A 19853-nucleotide genomic window follows, 5' to 3' on the forward strand; every position below is an offset into this window, starting at 1 on the left:
TACATTCAAAAACAGTTAAGATGGCAAATTTTGTTTTGTGTTTTTTTCCACAATTTTAGAAAAGGGTTATTCAATTAAAAAGTAAATAAAATCCAAAAAAAGGATGCCTTCATTGAAAGGTTCTCACACTGGGCGGGTGTTCGACCTAGTGGTTAAGAAGCCCAAGTCCAACATCAGATTATCTGTGCTCTGGGACCCAGCTTCCTGCCAATGAGGAACCTGGGATCCTGCCACTTACACAGGAGACCTGGATTGAATTCCTGCCTCCTGGCTTCACTAGGCACTTGGGAGAGTGAACCAGAGGATGGGAGCACTCTCCTTCTCTCTCTCCTCTCAAATAAATAATCTTAAAAATATATTTTTAAAAATGGCTATCACATCTGATTGATCTAATCTTGCACTCCCACTGGATGAGAACTGAAAAAGAAGAACCAGTTAAGTCTGCCCTAACAGGTCTAGCTTTGGGATGCAGAGGAGTAAGCCAGGATCCCACATTGGAGAACTGATTGGAATGCCAGCTGCTCTGATTCCCATCCAGCTGCCTGTTAATGTGCCCGGGGAAGGCTGTGGAAGAAGGCCCACTTGCTTGAGTCCCGGCCACTCATGGGGGAGACTAACATGGAGTTTTTGGCTGCTGGCTTCAGCCTGGCCCATCCATGGCTGTTGCAACCATTTGGAGGGTGAGTCAGTGAATGAAGAACTCTCCCTCTTTCTCCTTTCAAATAAATAAGTAAATCTTTGTAAAAACTTTAAAAACTTACCCCAACAGTAATGAGCCCATCCTTCTGATACACTGAGGGTAGAGGAAGAAAAATGATCTCAACTTGACATTGAAGAGCTTTACTTGTTTTAAAGTAATCAACTGGCGGGGGGGCAGGGGGGCAGCACCATGGCGCAGTAGGTTAATCCTCCAACTGTGGCGCCGGCATCCCATATGGATGCCAGTTCTGGTCCCAGCTGATCCTCTTCCAATCCAGCTCTCTGCTTTGGCCTGGGAAGGCAATGGAGGATGGCCCAGGTGCTTGGGACCTTTCTGTCTCTCCCTCTAGCTGTCTGTGACTCTACCTCTCAAATACATAAATAATACCTTCAAAAATTTTTAAAAATAAAGTAACCAACTAGGATAAAAGGAAACACGTTTATTTCTCTTGATAAAAATATTAAGGTCTAGCTATAATTAGCACTAAGTACTTCAAAATGCATAGTTGCTTAAATATTGCTATTTGTCATGGAATATATATTTTATATAGTGTTTATATATACTCCATATAGCAAGTATCTATGCATACTTCATTTTTTTATATATTTGTAATTTTAAAAAATTTATTTTTTTACACAAAGCTTCTATCTCCTGTTTCACAGCCCTGGTTGTTGAGAGTGAATCAGTGGATAGATCACTCTCTAATTCTCCACCTTTTATATAAATAAAAAATTGTTAAATGCACAAATTAGTAAAATGATCTAATTATCTATGGAAAAGCTACCAACACAAAAAGATTTACCTGACAGGGAGTTTGTGTTAGAAAAAAAGGAAATTTTAGTAAAATTGCAGGTGTCCATTGAAAAGAGATCTATGAAGTAATTAAAAATGTATTGAAAGAGATAATAGATCAGTAACCCAAAAAGGATTAGAGAACACAGATGCAGATTAATAAAAATATCACTTGCTATAAGAATGCATAAATTCCTCATCATGCCAGCCTGATGAAGTGGGGAATACTCAGCTACCTTGGTTGGGACAAACTCGGAACTTGGACTTGGGCCTTGAAATGAGCACATGACCTCTGAAGAGGATGATTCAGTAGGCTACGTTAATTCCAAGCTCTTACCCCATGTCTCTTAGAACAAAAAAAACCCTCATTTTGGGAAGACTATAGGTGAAGGGGAAATCTGACACTTGCAGGCATTTACTTTTAGTTGGCTTTGTAATGTATTACCCATAGCAAATTTACCTCTATCTTTAGGAATAACGATGACATCTGTCATGGAGCTTCTTACATTTTTCTGTCCACTGTTTCCAGTGTCATGTATCTGACATGTGATAACCTCTCTTTACATACTCCAAAGTTGGGGAAGACTTTATTCACTCTGGCTGCCCACTTGGCTGCTCTTGACCTACTTGCAAATATATGACAAGACACACTGTGCACTCTCTTCTTCTGATGTTTCTGTTTCTGACACTGAACCTACACTTTTTAGAGAAAGATCATCTTTATTATGTGTACTTAGGCATCAGAAAATTAAAATTTAAAAATACACATGACCTCATTTTATGTGGATGTCTCATTACCTGTCCCCAGTGCATTAAAAACACTTCATATCACAACAAATTATTTCCTTTTTGTGTGTGTGTGTGGGGTCGTGGTTTTCTTAGAGCGAAACACTTCAATTCTGAAGCATTCTGTTTTTTTTGCAATTGTCTCTGTTAGAATTAAAAAAAGTGTTGATCAAAATGTTGTCTTCGTTGTTACTGACAGCTGTTAAAATGTTGCTAAAAATATAGCACCAGCTACTGAAAAGCTAACTGCTCTTGTGAAGTCCTAATGAGAAATTTTAAATGAGTTTTTCATCAAGTTCAATAGAGACTTAGGTTTCAGCCTGCAAACTGGATTGTTTCACTTTTTGTGGTCGTTACTGTACCTAATGTCAGAGAAGCAGCCTCCATGCATAATCCTACTGAGCCCACAAACCAGGCCGTTATTTATGTAAGATTAGCACAGTTATTTAAAGGTGATGAATTTCCTGTACTAAACCAAGAATGTATGAGAAAAAGAGAAAGAATTGAAAATGTCTTTATTTTTATGAAAATATACTGCTCTAAGTCTCCTCCCCTCCCCTTGCAACTACTGTACATTATTTCTAAATTTAGAACATCAGTGTAGGCACAGTGAAATCTGATTTGCTTCTAATAATATAGTATCCTAATTGTGATGCATGTGCTGTTTGGTGCTCTGTCATCTCAAAATCTGGCCATAGAAATGTATTACGTTTGTGTATTTTCTATTTAAAATGACTACACATGGAATTAAGGTAGACAAATGAATAGTTACGTAAACAAATACAGAAAACAATGGATAACCCAAACGGATAAAAATATTCCAAGTAGTCCAGAAAACAGAGTTTGGGCTATTACAGATATTAACAAAAACCCTGATATGTTTTGTATTTATCTTTTGGTCCGCAATTTCTTATTTGCTTGCAGTGTTTATAAACTGTAACATGTGTGTTTTGCAATCAACAAAGAATTTCTATCTTATATTATTCCCCTATTCATCTTGTCTCTTCAACAACCCCCTCCTTTCTCTTTCTGACTCTCCCTCTCTTTCTCAAGTCTTTCCAACAGCTGGTAAGAGACAGGGGGGAAAAATCCCAGCTTTGTAGAAAGAGAAAAAAATGCCAACATGGCTTGGCTTATTAATGAAGTTAACTATGGCCAAATGCTTAGACTTTCATTTCAAAAAATTACGGAGTACAATTAAATTATATGATACCTAATGGGTTTTTTTTTTCTTGTCAATAAATAAAGTAATAAAGGAGAGGTGTATAACACATTTAAAAATATGTTCCATTCTTTTGTCTTTTGGTTTAAAATTTCCCAGCCTAAATAACTCCATGCCTCTTTCTTCCCTTCAGTGTCAGCTGGTGAAGAAATGGGATTAGGAGCAGGGAATGAAGGGGTGGCTCTGCTAAAGCTAAAACAGAGAGCCAGGGAGGAGTCTTTCCAACACAAACTGAGATGATATTAGGCTTTGTATCTGAAGTTACATAATAGAGGATGTGATGTCACACATGTAAATTGCAAATGCTGAGTCGTGCACTTTGCTGTGGCAGACCTCAGGGAGTTTGACACTAATGGGATGGGGGAGGGAGGTGTCCCCAGGTTCAGTGACAGTGAACAGAGGGTGAACAATTGTCACAAGAGAGATGCTGCTTCAAGCTTTAAAGCTATTTGGCAGTGCTACAGAAGTTAAGATTCTCTTCCATGCATCTCCTGTCTTAATTTTTATTTGTCTGAAAAAGAAATTTCCATCCTTTGGCAGAGAAAAATTATACTTATCTAAAAGGATGAAAAAAATAAACTTTGTTAAGAGCCAGTCTGGGGAGCAAGCACGGCTAGGCACCTACAGTTGTTTAGGCTCCTGGGGCTCTTTGTTGATGGCTGGAGAAGGAAGCTTATTCCTAACACCCTGCAATGACCACTCCTCCTCTTTGATGGGGTCTCTCAGAGGCATCACCTGTGTCATCTTCCTTTCAGATGGGGGAGCCCTGGATCTCATCCTAGGGTTGCCCCTTCCAGGGTGCCAAGCATCATCTCTTGTTTACTTGTGGGAAACTGAATCACCCAAACATTTGCACAAGTATCTAAAGACTCAGATTTTTAAAAAAGAAAAATAAAAAACACCAACTCTGCCTGTTAATAATTACCAAATCCCCTCAGGTCTTTCCCAAAAGAGAAGAGAGGCTGGTTTATATGGGCATGTAGTTTCCCCTCTCCCCAGTACTATTTTGCTATGAAAAGTTTCAAAAGCCATACCATATCTGTCTGCTGAAAAACCCAGTTTCAGCTGTAGAATACCAAAGTGTTTCAAAGCACAAAATAGAGATGTGTGGGTTTTTTATCCAATATTTTATCATGAAAAGTTTCAAACATATCAAAAGTTGCTAGAATTTCAGTGAACACCTGTACACCCACCACCGAGGTTCTACCATAAATACCGAACTACACACATTATTACATATACCCATGATAACAGAGATCTTTGTCACAAATCTATCCCTCTGTCCCTTTTATCAATCCACCCATGTCAGCCCACGTTATTTTTGATGCATTTCCAAATTCAGTTTGGAGAGACATCGGCATAGTGCCCATTGGTTCTTTTAAAATTCACCGAATATTCATTGTTAATGTTTAAAAAAATGAAAATAGATCATTTACATATTTTTTATTCTCACCTAAGATACAGGAAAAAGAGTCCCAAATATGAACATAAGGTGCCATTCCTGTAACTAAGACTCAGGCAAAAGGCAGCTTTGCTGGAAGCCAAAAAGCCACCTCGAGCCCTCTACAAACGGAGTGGTGCCAGCACTGCGTGGGTGCAGGGGCAAGGGGAAGCCGGGTGTTCGGATGGCGGGCACGGGGCTGAAGAATGGGAGAGATTGTTCTAACGGGGCAGCTCCGTGTTTAACAAGGCTCTGTGTGGGAAGGGATTAGCAACTTTCACAGCTATTTAGGAACAAAGCGGGAAAGACCCCGGAGAAGCAGGGGTGGAGGTAGGGAGGGGGGTCATGAGACTCTGTAGGAAACTGTAGAAAGAGAAGTGTTAAGCCAGAAAGGGGGTGTGTGCGGTGAACCCCGAAGGGCGGCACGCCAGGGAGGCTGTCAGAGGTCCAGGCGCCCAGGCCCTCCAACCGCCCCCCAATCGTCCTCCTCATCGAGGGTGTCCGCGTGTGGGGCAGGAGCGAACCGCGCACACCCGCGAGTGTACATGGATACACGCGCGCGCCCTAGCACACACACACACAGAGGCACGCACATCCCCTGATGGGGTGATCGCTGTGCCGCGGGGTCAGAAACGTGGGACTCCCGGGACGCTCCGGGCGCCCCGGGGCGGCGGGCAGCCCCGCAGAGCGCCCGCAGCCAGAGAAACCCGGGACCGCGACTGCCCGCTCCATCCTCCCGCGCCCTGCGCGCCGCCGGCCGCCCGCCGGGCTCCGCCGCCCCCTTTCACTTTCGCGTCTGCGTAGGTGTCTGCCCGGGCGGGCGCGAGGGCGCGGAGGCGCGCGGGGCGGCGCGGGGGCGCGCGGCGCGGGAAGTGGGGGGGTGCTCGGCGTTCGAGGCCGGGCAGCTGCCGCCGCGGGCGTCGGAGCCGCTGTCACGGAGCCCGGGGACCGGTCACCACCGCGCTCTTAGCCACTCTCCCTGCACGCCCCCGTGCGCAGACACCCGGCCCCTCCGCGGCGCCCCCCCACGGTGGGGGTGGGGCAGAGGCTCGGCGAGCCCGAGAGAGGCGGGCGGAGCAGCGGACTGGTGGGGTGGGAAGTGGGGGAGCAGGCACTGAAACTTTTCCCTACCGCCCCCCGCCGCCCCCGAGGGTGGCAAGTGCACCTGAAGCCGGGTGCGAAGGCAGGGCCGGACTTGGGGGGGGGCGTGGAAAGGACTGGAGAAGATCCTTGCATTTGGGTCCCCGATTCCTTCAGCCTCTAGGCTGGCTGGCTGTGGCCTCGGTTGGGAGGGCAGCCGCGGGCGCCCCCAGCCCCGATTCCCACCGATCGCCGGCCCAATGCGTACTGTCCCCCTCCCACTGGCGAGGGTGTGACCCGAGGAGGGGGCCGCGGTGCCGCGGGCTCCCCCTGCGGCCGCCCCCTCACACACGCGAGCGGGCCGCCCGAGCTGTCACCCGCCACCCCGGGGCCAGCGGAGGGGCGCGCCGAGAGCCGCGCTGCGGGGCAGCCGGCGCGCGTCCATCCCGCCGGAGTCGCGGGCTCCCGGGGCCGCTCCACGCCTGGCGGACGCGCAACCCCGGGAGAGGAGCCCGCCTGAGGCCCGGCCGGCCGCAGCCGCCGCCGCCGCCGCCGCCGCTGCTGGGGGCGGGCGGGTGCCCGCGGTCCCCTCTGCGCGCTTTGGCGCCGCCGTTTCGCTGCCTCTCGCGGGGGTAACAACATACGATTGCTCTACTGCTCTACCCACCGTCTCCAGGGCGCCGCCGGGATTCTCATCCTCTCCATCCTCGCCGCCGATCCGCTAATACCGGACTCGCCGGCGGCGGCGGCGGCGGCGGCGGCGGCGGCGGCGGCGGCGGGAGTCTCGCTGCCCCCTCCCCCGCCCCAGCCTCCCCACCATGTCCTAGAAAAGGTGAGTGCAGCGACAGTCACTCTCGCTGACGGCCCTGGGCAAGGCAGGGTCCGCGCAGAGGGCGCACGGGGCGAGGTGGGCAGCGGGCCCAGAGGCGAGGGACCCGCGGGGCCGCCTCGGGACAGGGGTGCTGGGAGGCGGGCGGGCAGGCGGGCGAGCGAGCGATCGTGGTGGCTGCCCCTGCACCGTTCTAACCTAGATTTGGCTAGAACCTGAGATCCAGGGCGAGACCGGCCCTCCCCAAAGGAGGTAAAAACTTAGTCCAAGAGACACGTCCAGGCCTTTAATAATGCATAATTCGGCAACACCTCACGTGCCCGGCGCTGAGTCCCGGACTCCCCCCCCTGGCTCCTGCCCGCCGGCCGCCCGCGCACTGCCGTGTGCGATCGATGCGCTACTGTCCGCCTGGCCGGCAGAGCGCGCGTGACGGAGGGCCCCGCGGGAAAGTTGGGACGCTTTGAGGGTGTTCCCGGGCGCGGGGGCTGCGGCGCGCCGGAGTCGGGGGTGGTGGTGGTGGGGGTCGGGATCCGCTCGCCGGCGCCGCCGCTGTCACCCCTGCAAAAGCCAGGGAGTTGGCGACCCGGGCAGCAGAGAGTTCGCGTCTCCCTGGGGTCGGGGTCGGGGATCCCGAGGATTAGCCGTAAGGAGTAGGAGGGACCTTGGGGCTAGGGTACCCCCGCCCCCGCCCCGGCTCCGGAGGGCGGCGGCGGCGGGCGCCCAGCTAGGGCGAGGCGGGAGCCGCACAGCTGCGGCCGCCGGCCTGCGGGGCGCCGCGGGCCAGAGGGGGACCAGATTTAGGGGTGTACGTCACGGTTGCTGACTCCGGGCCAGCGGGAGCCTGAAACGGAGCCTCGTACGCGGAGCCTCAAAGTCCCCTGAAATCAAAGTTACGGAGCCCGTGCTTTTGCTTAGTAACTGCAGCGCTGGGGTGGGCGGGCGGAGAATCGGGGTGGGGGCGTTTGGAGGGAAACCGGAATTTCTGCGTGCAGACACTCGATCCTTAGAAAACTGTTGGGTTCCTCCCCCACTCCTCGCGTCTCTCTCCCAATTATGCGCGCCCCCGCCCCCTTCCACCCATTATGAAGTAGACTATCCTCGGTGATAAGCTTTTTTTTTTTTTTTGGTTGAATTGAACTAGTGGAAAAATCCAATACTAAAGTAGTAAGTACGACAACAATTTTCTAAGGGGGGGGGCAGCCGCGGCTGTTCTGAACCTGGCACTTTTTCTTTGGCTTTTGGGGTGGCGGCGGGGGTGGGGGCAGGAGGAAGGCCGTGTTTAAAGGGCTTTGGGTGCGCGGAAATCGCCCGGTTCTGCATGGTTCAAACCAGGAAATTCAAATCGAGTGTGAACGCGATCCTCTCGTTTGCCGGCTGAGGAGGTGACGGCTGTTCCGCCGAGGTAACTCCCGGGGCTGGGAGACGGACCTCGGGGGTCGGCCAAGCCCACCCGGAGTTCTCCCCGGGCGCGTGGACGTTGGGCGCGGCGCCGGGGGCCCGGCTGGCGCTCACCTGGCGCTGCAGGTGGAGAGCCTGAGGGGACACCACCTTGACTGTTGGCGGCCAAAAAAAAAAAAAAAACGGACTTGTTCCGCGTCGCCACACTTCCCGCAGCCCTCGGGCCGGCAGGAGAGCCGGGGCGGGCGTGGGCAAGTTTGGGGCAGCGGAGAGACAGGGGGCGGGGGTCGGCGTGCGCAGGGTGCCTGGTGTTGTAGCCACCGCCCGGCAGCCCAAGCGCCCGCCGCAGCTGCAGCTTTAAGGAAGCTGCCGGGTCCAGGCTGTGTCGCAGCAACTTTGTATCAGTCATGTCGCCCGCCCGGTGACTGACAGTTCGGCTTGTCCAATGAGGAGCCAGCCTGGCCCGAGCAGCGTGGAGCCCTGCTTCCCTCCGGGCCAATGGGAAGGGCGCAGGGGGGCGGGATAGCAACCTGAACTTTATCTGGACATGTGACCCGTTTTTAAAAGGGCCGGCCCTCCAGCTGGCCCACTCCCCCTCCGGGCTCTCGCCCGCCCTCTCTCCCTCCCTCCCTCCCTCCTCTGCCCGCCCTGGCCCTGCCCCTGCCCCCTCCTCTCAGCCCCTCCGCGCTCGGGGTGTCATTGGGCCCGGGAGACGCGAGCCAACTTCAGGCTGCTCCGAGGAAGCCCGTGCAGTCACCTGGGTGCGAGAGCGCAGCTGCCTCGGGCTCTCCCGCTGCAGGGAGAGCGGCGCTCGCTGGCCTGGATGTGGTTGGATTTCGGGGGGCTCCGCAGTAGGGCTGTCGTGGCGGTGGCAAGCGCTGCAACAGGTAGACGGCGAGAGACGGACCCCGGCCGAGGCAGGTGTGTAGGGGTGCGCAGCGGGGCGTGCGGCCGCGGCGCGGGAGCGTGCACTTTGCAGGGAGAAGCGGCTGCGTAATCCGGAGGCACGGTCGGCACCGCGCCGTGCGCTTGTTGTTTTGTTTTGGTTTCCCACTTTTTCCCCCCCTTTGGCCGCCAGAGGACTATTTTGGGAAAGTTTGGCCACTTTGGAGAAATGCCCTCTAACGAGCAGCCTTCGGCCGCCGCTGGCAGTGGGAGGTCTGCCGCCCTGCCCTTTTCCCAGAGATGAATTTCGGGTACAGGCTTTCCCTGTACAGTCTTTAAAGGACGTTTGCATTGAGTGTTTCTGGCCTCTGTCCATCGCGGGAGCTCGCACGTCGCGGCCGGAGGTGTAGCGGCGTAGGGTCAGCTGGAGGAGAGGTACCCCTGCTAGGTGCGGTGGGCGGGCGAGAGGTTCCCGAATATTGCCAACTCTGGAGAGAGGCTACGCTTTCTGTGTCATCAGTTGGAATTCTCAGGGCATATGAGCAGGGATGCAGCTGCTTTGGGTGGCATCCTTAGCCTACTGGTGAATTTTAGGTGCGTGGCTCCTCTGACTGACTTTGGAAAGACCAGGTGGAAATCATAGTGGCTTATGGCACCATCAGCTGTGATGGTCTATTGTAGCATAGGAGTTAGGAAAACTTCTGATAGCAGACGAGTTTCTGAAACGGCCGAATATTAAGATGCAGCAAATCGCTTCTAGACATTGTGTGTTGCCATTTCTCTAGGTGCAGTTATTGATGATATTTACATAGTAATGATAACAGCATTCTCCATCTGTGAAATCTTGCTGTGAAGTTTTAATTTTATGTTTGACATAATGGCTTGCTATCATGGAAACGCTTAAGGAGGGATTTTTTTTTTTTTTTTTAACAAGCTGAAGTGGAGCTTTTCACTCCAAGGGAGACAGTTTTGTTTGGGGATTTTGGAAAGATCGGATGGCTCAGTGAATTAGGTGAGTGAATAGAAATCAGGTGTGCCCGGTTCTGACTGGTTCTCCCACCCTTAGGTGACCTTGGGGCAGATTTCTGTCATTTACCTCATTAGAAAAGAGAATTATCAGAGTTCCGTAGCCAGGAATGACAAAAAAAAAATTAAAAGTTACATACAATGAACTTTTGCAGTTCTGCAAGGTAGAGACGATAGTGAAATTCTTTTTTAAGGTGCCATATTACGGTGAAGTAGCTGTTGAAAATGATGCTTCTAATGTGAGACTCTGCTTTGGGGGATATTAAAAGTGAAAATGTTTTCAGATAAAATGCAGATTTGGAAAGGCCTTTGTTAATATTCCTCAAAAAAAAGACAACCAGAACTACTTCCTTATGGAAAAGGGCACTTTAACACAAAGTATACAACATAAATTTTTAGTCAAGTTTTCCTTTGTAAAAATAGTGTTTCAGAGCACATATGAGCCTGTGGCTTAAAGTAGAATCTCAATCAGAGCTTTTCCTTCTGTGAATTTCCTTTATGTTTGGGGGAGAGGCCATGCGCAAGAAAATTAAGGATTCATAATGGTTTTTGTCTTCATCCCAAGAGAGTCTCTGGAATACTTTTCATCATAAGGCAGACAAGACCAATTTTATGTGAGCAAGATTTGTATACTACTGTCTGCTCATCTGAGAAACAAAAACTTCCCCTTTACTCTCTGGATATTAAGTGCTATGACGATCATATTCATCAACTAGTATTTTCAGTATTCACTAGCAAGTCCCAGTTGACTGAAATACTGCTCAAGCCATGGCCATTTTGCCAATTCCAAAAAGACAGTCCCAGTTTCCTGGACAACATAGGACATACATTCCTAACCTGATCTAGTTGTTTACAGAAAAGGCTCATTAGCAGAATAGGAAGAATTCAGCATAAAGTATTTCAGTAGTTCTTTTAATTTTTTTTTCCAAAAAAGTCTGGTTGTAAAAATGTTTCTTGTGGAAGCCACATAGATGGTAGATGTCCTCCATTCTTTTGTATTTGTCTCCACCCTTTCCATTCTTCCCTTTGTTGAGAGCTGCATCAGGTTGGTAAATGAGAATACCTCAAATGAGGCTCATTTGGATTTCAGCAAAGCCTGTTGCAAATTCCTGAACGGTGGTGCTGTCAATAATGTCACATGTATGCTGTTATTGAGAGAGTTCCAGGCTAGCTAACTAGAGCGTGGAAGGTTGTGATCAGCTGTATGATATTAGCTGATAAGGTACCTTGGCATTCACAGTCTTCCACAGATCTGGGATATGGTTCAGGCTTTGGAGAGCAGAGCAAGGCAAAGTGTGCCCCAGACTATTAGTAAGTGTTTGGTGAAAAGGGTGCCTTGCCCAAGTTATGTAGTGGGTGCTGGGTTGCAAAGTAAACAGGTTTGGGCACTAGAGACTCCTCTAGGGGTATAGCATACTAATGTACACTGTAAAACTTGGGGGGGTGGGGATGGGAAACTAGTGTATACTCTTCCCAAAAGACAATTGAGCAGATAAAGTTTTGGAGAGAGGTCTATGTGCAGCTCTGCCTTTAGAGTTAGGGCAGAGAGCCCTGTTGCTTAAGAATTCAGAAAGAAGAGGAGCGTACCAATGGAGAGCTTTTGGTTGATAAGGTACAGAGGCCAGAGTAACTGTGGGACATTTGGGTGGATGATGAGGCAGTGTGTCTCCAGAGAGAATGTGAGTTTGGGTGTGTGTGTGTGTATGTGTGTGTGGTAGGGGTAGGGGAAGGTGAGATACAAAGAAGGTATTCTGTTTTGAACACAAATAGACATGTTTCTTGTGGTGTTAATGAATTTGGACCTGAAACATTTCTACCTTAACTATATATTCATTCATCTTTGCCACAGGGAAGATACAGCATTCTTAGGTAGAAGTAGAAGCATATAAATTTACTGTATTTCTCAATATGCACCTGTTGCTAAATGGGTTTCCAGTGAAGTAGAAAAAGGCCAAATCTATTATTTTTTCCCCAGCTTTCACCTGACTTTCATCCACATCAATTTTTTGGGTGGAATTACTAGATAGCCACCTCAATCTTTATGATTTCATTTATTTTCCAATATTTTTAAATTTACTTTTGACTAGGAATTCATAGAATAATGTTCTTTAATTAGAAACATACTACCTAATTGGTAGTTTTTAATGTTCACAAATTGAATATTGATTACAATAGTTTAAAACTTTTTCATTCGTACTATGCTGCACACTTGGGATACAGTGGTGAAACAGATTCTGCCTTCTCAGAACTTAAAATCTAGTGTAGAATACTGAAAAATAAGAGGTAATTATAATATTTGGGCAAGTTGGACATTAAGTTTCATTATAGGACCTTGTGATATCCTATCCCACTTTATTTAGTAGAGTCATTATATTATTTTTCAGTGTTAATATAAATTCTGTTGCAAAAAGATTTCCCAGCCTCACTTTTTTTCAGTAGGGAGAAGTTTTGGGGATAGAGGCAGTGAGTTGCAAAGTGGAACAAGGATGCAAGGCCTAGGGCGATGCTTCTGGACAGAACGGCAGGAGCCGCATCAGCTTTACTGGATCATAGAGTGTTTACAGACTTCAGTGGGTTTGGGAAGTGCATACAGACAGATTGGGGGGGGGGGGTTGAAAATATTAAAATATACAAATACAATTTTACTGAGAATGAGTTAATGTTGCCTCCCCGGGGTGTTTGGTGACATCTGGAGACATTTTTGGTTGCCCCAGTTGGGGAGGGAGGGTGCTCCTGGCACCCAGTGGGGCAGGCCATAAATGCTGCTTAATCCTCTCACAGGGCAGAGCTCCACAACAAAGTTAGTGGTGCCAGGGTCCACAGGCTCTGGGGTAGAGAGAAACCGGGGATCAAATTCCAGCTCTGCCACTTAGCTGGCTGGGTGGCAGTACCTCAGTTCTTCCCGTTGTGTTAATTAGGTAGTACTTTTACCTGACATATACAGTTGTTTGTAAAGACAAATGTGTTAATATATGTAAAAGGCTTATAATGCTGCACTGAACTGTGTAACGTTTAAGGGTTATATAAATAGAGCCTATTATAATTAAACAGTCTATCAAATTTTAGAGTTTATGGATATGGTTGTACAGGAGGTTTTCCAAAAGGTAATGGAAAAGGGATATTATGCAGAAGCTGTGCGTGAATTTCAAAGTTACCTTGCAGTATAATAAACTTAGCTTTGAATTCCATTTTTCCACTAACTTTTTGAAATGATCTCAAATATCTAAAGCAATAGTATGGGTCCCTTGAGGAATGGGAACTGTGCCTATTTTATCGCTACATATTAAGTGACTTAGGCCCACGATGAAGCAAGGCAAATATTTTTGATTGAATGTGTAGCTAAATTTCCCTTTTGAACCTGCTCCATTTGCTGTTAAAGATAAAAACTGGCTGAAGTTTGGGCATCTTTTTAGCAGAGGCATCACTTGGTCAGGGAGCACATGAAAGTCCTGGCCAGTATTGAAATACAGAGAAGAGTCCTGATCTGCCTGACATTGAAGTATCTTCATCACTAATCTATCTGAAGCCTTATTATTTAAAAACTACCTATTCTTATATGATAAATCACTTGGTAAGTTTATGAAGATGGTAACTCTAGTTGCATTTCCATATTTTTTTAAAGATTCATTTAATTGGAAGGGTGACAGACACACACACACACACACACAAATCTTCCATCTGCTGGTTCACTTCTCAAATAACTGCAACAGCAAAGGCTGGGCAAGGCCAGGAGCCAGGGACTCCGTCCAGGTCTTCCATGGAGGTGGCAGGGGCCCAAGTAGTTGGGCCATCATCTGCTGCTTTCCCAAGCACGTTAGCAGGAAACTAGATAGGAAGTGGAGCAGCTGAAACTTAAAACCGAACTGTGATATGGTATGCTGGTGTCACAAGTGGCAGCTTAACCCGCTGTGCCACAATGCTGGCTCTCCATGTGGTTTTCTCTCTTTAACAAGGCCATGTACTAGATATGGACAACTGTGTGATCTAGAGACCCCAAAGACCTGGCCTTTTCACTTTGGATAAGTCACCCACCTCGCTAAGTCCTCAATTTCCTCTTTTGCCTGGCTCACCCATGGCCAGGATTATTTTGAGTTTTAAATAAGTATTTGTGACTATTCTTAGCAAATTTTAAAGGCTGTGTTATAGCAAACATGTTTTGTGTGATTATTTCTCTTATGATATTTTTATGTGATTGTTTCTCTTATCCTGGCCTCTTCACAAGTTGTAGACAATACTTTGTTATATCAGCACTCAAGAAGGTAATGGTTTTATTACAATTGCAAGTATTGCTTCTAATAAGTAGACTGTATTTGTAGCTTAAGAAATGCAATTTGGGAATATCTTTTTGAGTAATATTGCTATAACTGACTCTAATTTTTTTAATATAAATTTGTTAGCTATGGAGACCAAAGGCTACCACAGTCTCCCTGAAGGTCTAGATATGGAACGACGGTGGGGTCAAGTTTCTCAGACTGTGGAGCAATCTACCCTGGGATCTACAGAGAGGACCGATGAGAGCAGCTACATGGAGATTGTCAATGTGAGCTGTGTTTCCGGTGCTATTCCAAACAACAGTACTCAAGGAAGCAGCAAAGAAAAACACGAACTACTCCCCTGCCTTCAGCAAGACAGTAATCGGTCTGGGATTGTAACATCTGATATTAAAACTGAGCTGGAGTCCAAGGAACTTTCAGCAACTGTAGCTGAATCTATGGGTTTATACATGGATTCCATAAGGGATGCTGACTATACATATGATCCACAGAACCAACAAGGAAGCGTAAGTCCAGCCAAGATTTATCAAAATGTTGAGCAGCTGGTAAAATTTTACAAAGAAAACGGCCATCGTCCTTCCACTCTCAGTAGTGTGAGCAGACCCTTGAGGTCATTTATGCCTGACTCTGGGAGCTCCATGAATGGTGGGGTCATGCGCGCCATTGTTAAAAGCCCCATCATGTGTCATGAAAAGAGCCCCTCTGTTTGCAGCCCTCTGAACATGCCATCTTCGGTCTGCAGCCCTGCTGGCATCAACTCTGTATCCTCCACCACAGCCAGCTTTGGGAACTTCCCAGTGCACAGCCCTATCACCCAGGGAACTCCTCTGACATGCTCCCCTAACGTGGAAAATCGAGGCTCCAGGTCGCACAGCCCCACGCACGCTAGCAACGTGGGCTCTCCTCTCTCAAGTCCATTAAGTAGCATGAAATCCCCGATTTCCAGCCCTCCAAGCCATTGCAGTGTAAAATCTCCGGTCTCCAGCCCTAATAACGTCATTCTGCGATCCTCTGTGTCTAGCCCTGCAAATATCAACAACTCAAGGTGCTCTGTTTCCAGCCCTTCCAACACAAATAACAGATCCACGCTTTCCAGCCCAACAGCCAGCACTGTGGGATCTATCTGTAGCCCTATAAACAATGCCTTCAGCTACACTGCTTCTGGCTCCTCTACTGGATCCAGTGCAAGCCGGGATGTGGTTCCAAGTCCAGACACACATGAGAAAGGTGCTCAAGAGGTCCCTTTTCCCAAGACTGAGGAAGTCGACAGTGCCATGTCCAACGGTGTGTCCGGCCAGCTTAACCTTGTCCAGTACATAAAACCAGAACCAGATGGAGCCTTCAGCAGCTCATGTCTAGGAGGAAATAGCAAAATAAATCCAGATTCTCCATTCTCAGTACCAATCAAGCAAGAATCAACCAAGCATTCGTGTTCTGGCACTTCTTTTAAAGGGAATCCAACAGTAAACCCATTTCCATTTATGGATGGCTCGTATTTTTCTTTTATGGATGATAAAGACTACTACTCTCTATCAGGAATTTTAGGACCACCTGTGCCGGGCTTTGATGGTAGCTGTGAAGGCAGCGGATTCCCCATGGGGATTAAACAAGAACCGGATGATGGGAGCTACTACCCAGAGGCCAGCATCCCTTCGTCTGCCATAGTTGGTGTGAATTCAGGTGGACAGTCCTTTCACTACAGGATTGGTGCTCAAGGTACAATATCTTTATCACGATCGGCTAGAGACCAATCTTTCCAACACTTGAGTTCCTTTCCTCCTGTCAATACCCTAGTGGAGTCGTGGAAATCACACGGTGACCTGTCATCTAGAAGAAGTGATGGATATCCGGTCCTAGAATACATTCCAGAAAACGTTTCAAGGTAAGTTCAACTTTTTTTTCCCTTCTCTTGTCTATCTATCTATCTATCTATTTGAAAGTCATGACTTTATAATGTTGGAAGGTCGTGGAAAGAATTGTGGCTTTGTAAGATTTTGAAGGGTAGCGTTATCTGTACAGTTGATACAGTTAGATACATTTCAGCTGACAGTTTTTTTGCTATAAATAGGATGGTCATTTAGGTCCCCCCCCCCCCCGCCGTTGCCATAGTGTTGCTACTTTTTAGAATTAGAAGAACAGAAAATTCTTAACATATCTGAATGTTTGTGTTGACTTTGAAGGAACATATATGTATCCACTCCACCCCCCAATCCAAAGCCTGATTCCTCCAATTGCCTGTTTTAAGTGTTTGGAAAGTATTTATTTTCTACTGCCAGTTACTATATTTACTTTAGTAGACTAGTGCTAGATTTCTTTTTTTCCTTTCGCTGTTGGCTGGTTTGCTAAAAGTGTTCTAGTTTCTTTGTGGTTCTAGTCTTTTTCCCCTTCGTTTTCTTAATGACTTCGTTGGTAGGGAAAAATAAAATTGAACCCCAAATCTTACCACCAGCTTCCCTCCCCCTCACCCATTTTTGGGTGGGTTAATCATATGAAAGTTGTGGTTTTCAATACAAATAAATCACTTCCTTAACTGTTGAGGGCTTTTAAAGACTCAGCACATCTAAAATTACTAAGTGGACAATCTTGCTTTCTTACTCATATTGGAAATGAAATATGTCACTGCAGTTTGTTGGTTTATTTATAACTTTTCATATCTGCAAGAAGGCATACTTTATTTACTGTAAAATATCTCTTGGCTTTCCGTGTTGCAGATAACGTGTTGTATATATTTAGAAAAAAACAAGGAAGAGGTTTTAGATGACTATAAAGGGTGGTTCTAAGTTATGCAATGAGTTCTTGCATTGGACTTTGCTTCTGTATTGCTTGTGATAAATGATCCCTTTATGGAATATATAAAGAATACATTTTCTAGATATAGTCCCTTTATTTGGCTTTTAGGACTATGTGGACATTTTTTCTTAAAAGAATTTTTGTGGGAAATATGCCCATTCCATTATATGTATTCCTATATCATCCTCCCATTATGTTCTTTTTGGAAACCCAGGCTCAAAGCCATTTAATTGTGCATTCTTTTCTTCCCTGGGCTCAGACCTTCCTCTTCTTGCTTTCATTGGAAGTAAACATTCCATAAACCATACGTTCTTATAGTTCTCAGTAGCATGAGCTATTTAGTCATATTCCAGTGCTGCCTTAAATTGTAAACTCTGACACAGGTCATGAAATAGCACAGTTGCCCTCAGAACCAAATGTAACATGTTTTACTACTTTTACTTTTACAGAAGGAACATTTTTGCACTTATTTTGATAAGTGACTTAAGATGAGATAGTCTAGCCTGATGGTTTTTGGTGTGACTTCCCTGCTTAAAATTCCGCTGGGCTACTTAATTACTTTGGATGACTGTACACATCTCTCTACCTCTCTGAACTTTAGTTTTCTTATCTGTAAAAGGGCTTAAACAGTTTTCATCTCAAGGGTGGTTGAGACAATTTAAGTAAGCCAATTTAGGAGAAATACTTTGACTATCATCTGATATATTAGTATGCCTTGTATACAAGCTATTAGTTTCATAATATTTCCATTTCTTTTGGTTTTCCTTCATTTCATGAAATTTCACAAACTATTTTAAATATTTAAAGTATTTGAATACTTGTTAAATATTTAATATTTTCTTATAATTAAACTCAGATTTTTTCAGTATGTAGACACTACACAGTCAATCCCATAGTTCTCTTTTTTAATTTTGAGGACTGTTTTCTTTGGCTAATGTTATTTCTGATGGAAATATCAGAGTATCTAAAATCACTGATTCTTATATTCTGTAGTCTGATTCTAATATCATAATTGTACTTTTCACACTGAACTCATGAAGTGCCTCCAGATGGTATAATGACCCATAGCCTTAGAAATACTAGTATGAAGCCGGCGCCGTGGCTCAATAGGCTAATCCTCCACCTTGCGGCGCCGGCACACCGGGTTCTAGTCCCGGTTGGGGCGCTGGATTCTGTCCCGGTTGCCCCTCTTCCAGGCCAGCTCTCTGCTATGGCCAGGGAGTGCAGTGGAGGATGGCCCAGGTGCTTGGGCCCTGCACCCCATGGGAGACCAGGAAAAGCACCTGGCTCCTGCCATCGGATCAGCGCGGTGCGCCGGCTGCAGCGGCGGCCATTGGAGGGTGAACCAACGGCAAAGGAAGACCTTTCCCTCTCTGTCTCTCTCTCTCACTGTCCACTCTGCCTGTCAAAAAAAAAAAAAAAATACTAGTATGAATCAGTAACTTTGACCTTACCCTGGTTTCATGGGTCCTGCGGGTACTGTCTGATGCCTACTCTCGAATATTCAAAAATTCTTCATCTCTTTGCTAAAATAGAAGGGATTAATTATGTTTTAAGATTTGTCTAGTTATGACAGAGAGAAAGAGAAAGAGAAAGAGAGAGAAAGAGTGCTTTGATCTGCTGGTTCACTCCCCAAATGGCTGCAATGGCCAGGTATGGACCAGACCAAAGCCCGGAGCCAGGAATTCCATCCCAGTTCCCCACATGGTTGGAAGGGGCTGAATATTTGGGTCATCACTGCTCCTTTTGTAGGTGTGTCATCAGGGAGCTCCTCAGAAGTGTGGTAGTAAGGACACAAACCTGCACTCTGAGATGGGATGTTGCTTAACCTGCTGCACCACAACTCCAGCTCTTGGTTTTGTGCAGTTAAGAAAACTTTCCCAAGCATCTTACTGTCAAAGTTTCACTGCTATTTGAAATTGTACATATTAATACTCTATGATCATTCCCCATTAATATTATCCAAACCTATTTGTTTTGATCATTTTCTGAAAAAAAGGGCTCAATGATCAGATGATATCTAGATCTTTTTCTAGATTTACATTTATATGTTATCATCCTTAACCTCATCCAAGCTTCATCCTTGGGTTCTTATTTTGTATTTTTATACCACGATTCAATCTTTTTGCCTTAATTGTAGATGATAATACCTCATTCTGTGAGATGTTGAATTCACTAATGAATTAAAGATTGTAAAGGACCAAGGCTAGGTATAACTGTTTCTAGGCTAAAAGTACCCTTCATCTTTAGATTGGACAAGGACCTGTTTTCTAATAGATCACAAAGTTGGTTTGGGGGTCCCTGAGACCTTTACAGAAAGGTCCATGAAGTCAGAAATCATACAGTGGCAAAAGCCCAACCCGGAATGGAAGCTGGGTCAGTGGATTTCTGTGTGATGGTGCATGGAAAGCTCATAGACACTGTGTCAGATTCCACATCGCATGTAATCTTTACTCTCTGTCAGTTGTCAATGTATGCTTAGAATCACAGCTCCAATTATTTGAAAATGCCATTAAAATATTTTCCCCTTTTTTCTGGCAACATACGTGTATGGGGCCAGATTTTCTTTGTATGCTTGAAAAACATGTCACCACACATTGAACGCAAAAATAGATAGGAAAATCCAGCTG

General features: G+C 46.4%; 1 protein-coding gene across 21 annotated transcripts in view; it reads left to right on the forward strand.

The window, feature by feature from the left end:
- The first annotated feature begins 6719 nt into the window (after positions 1-6719).
- The window catches only part of NR3C2 (nuclear receptor subfamily 3 group C member 2), a 375513-nt gene continuing 362379 nt past the window's right edge, over positions 6720-19853 (forward strand). For 4 of the 21 annotated variants that reach the window (XM_089302385.1, XM_089302387.1, XM_089302389.1 and 1 more), the window contains exons 1-2: positions 11371-11470; positions 14557-16315. In XM_089302385.1, coding sequence (XP_089158511.1) covers positions 11419-11470; positions 14557-16315 — 1811 coding nt within the window. In that variant the 5' untranslated portion in view covers positions 11371-11418. Of the gene's footprint in view, positions 6854-7935; positions 8015-8117; positions 8253-8800; positions 9170-10072; positions 10146-11363; positions 11471-14556; positions 16316-19853 lie in introns of those variants that run through there. The other 17 variants (XM_089302394.1, XM_089302393.1, XM_070047457.2 and 14 more) reach the window with 14 other exon arrangements.

Source organism: Oryctolagus cuniculus, chromosome 8 (genome assembly GCF_051225735.1).
Source record: "Oryctolagus cuniculus isolate XC-2025 breed Fujian yellow rabbit chromosome 8, ASM5122573v1, whole genome shotgun sequence".
Lineage (NCBI taxonomy): Eukaryota > Metazoa > Chordata > Mammalia > Lagomorpha > Leporidae > Oryctolagus > Oryctolagus cuniculus.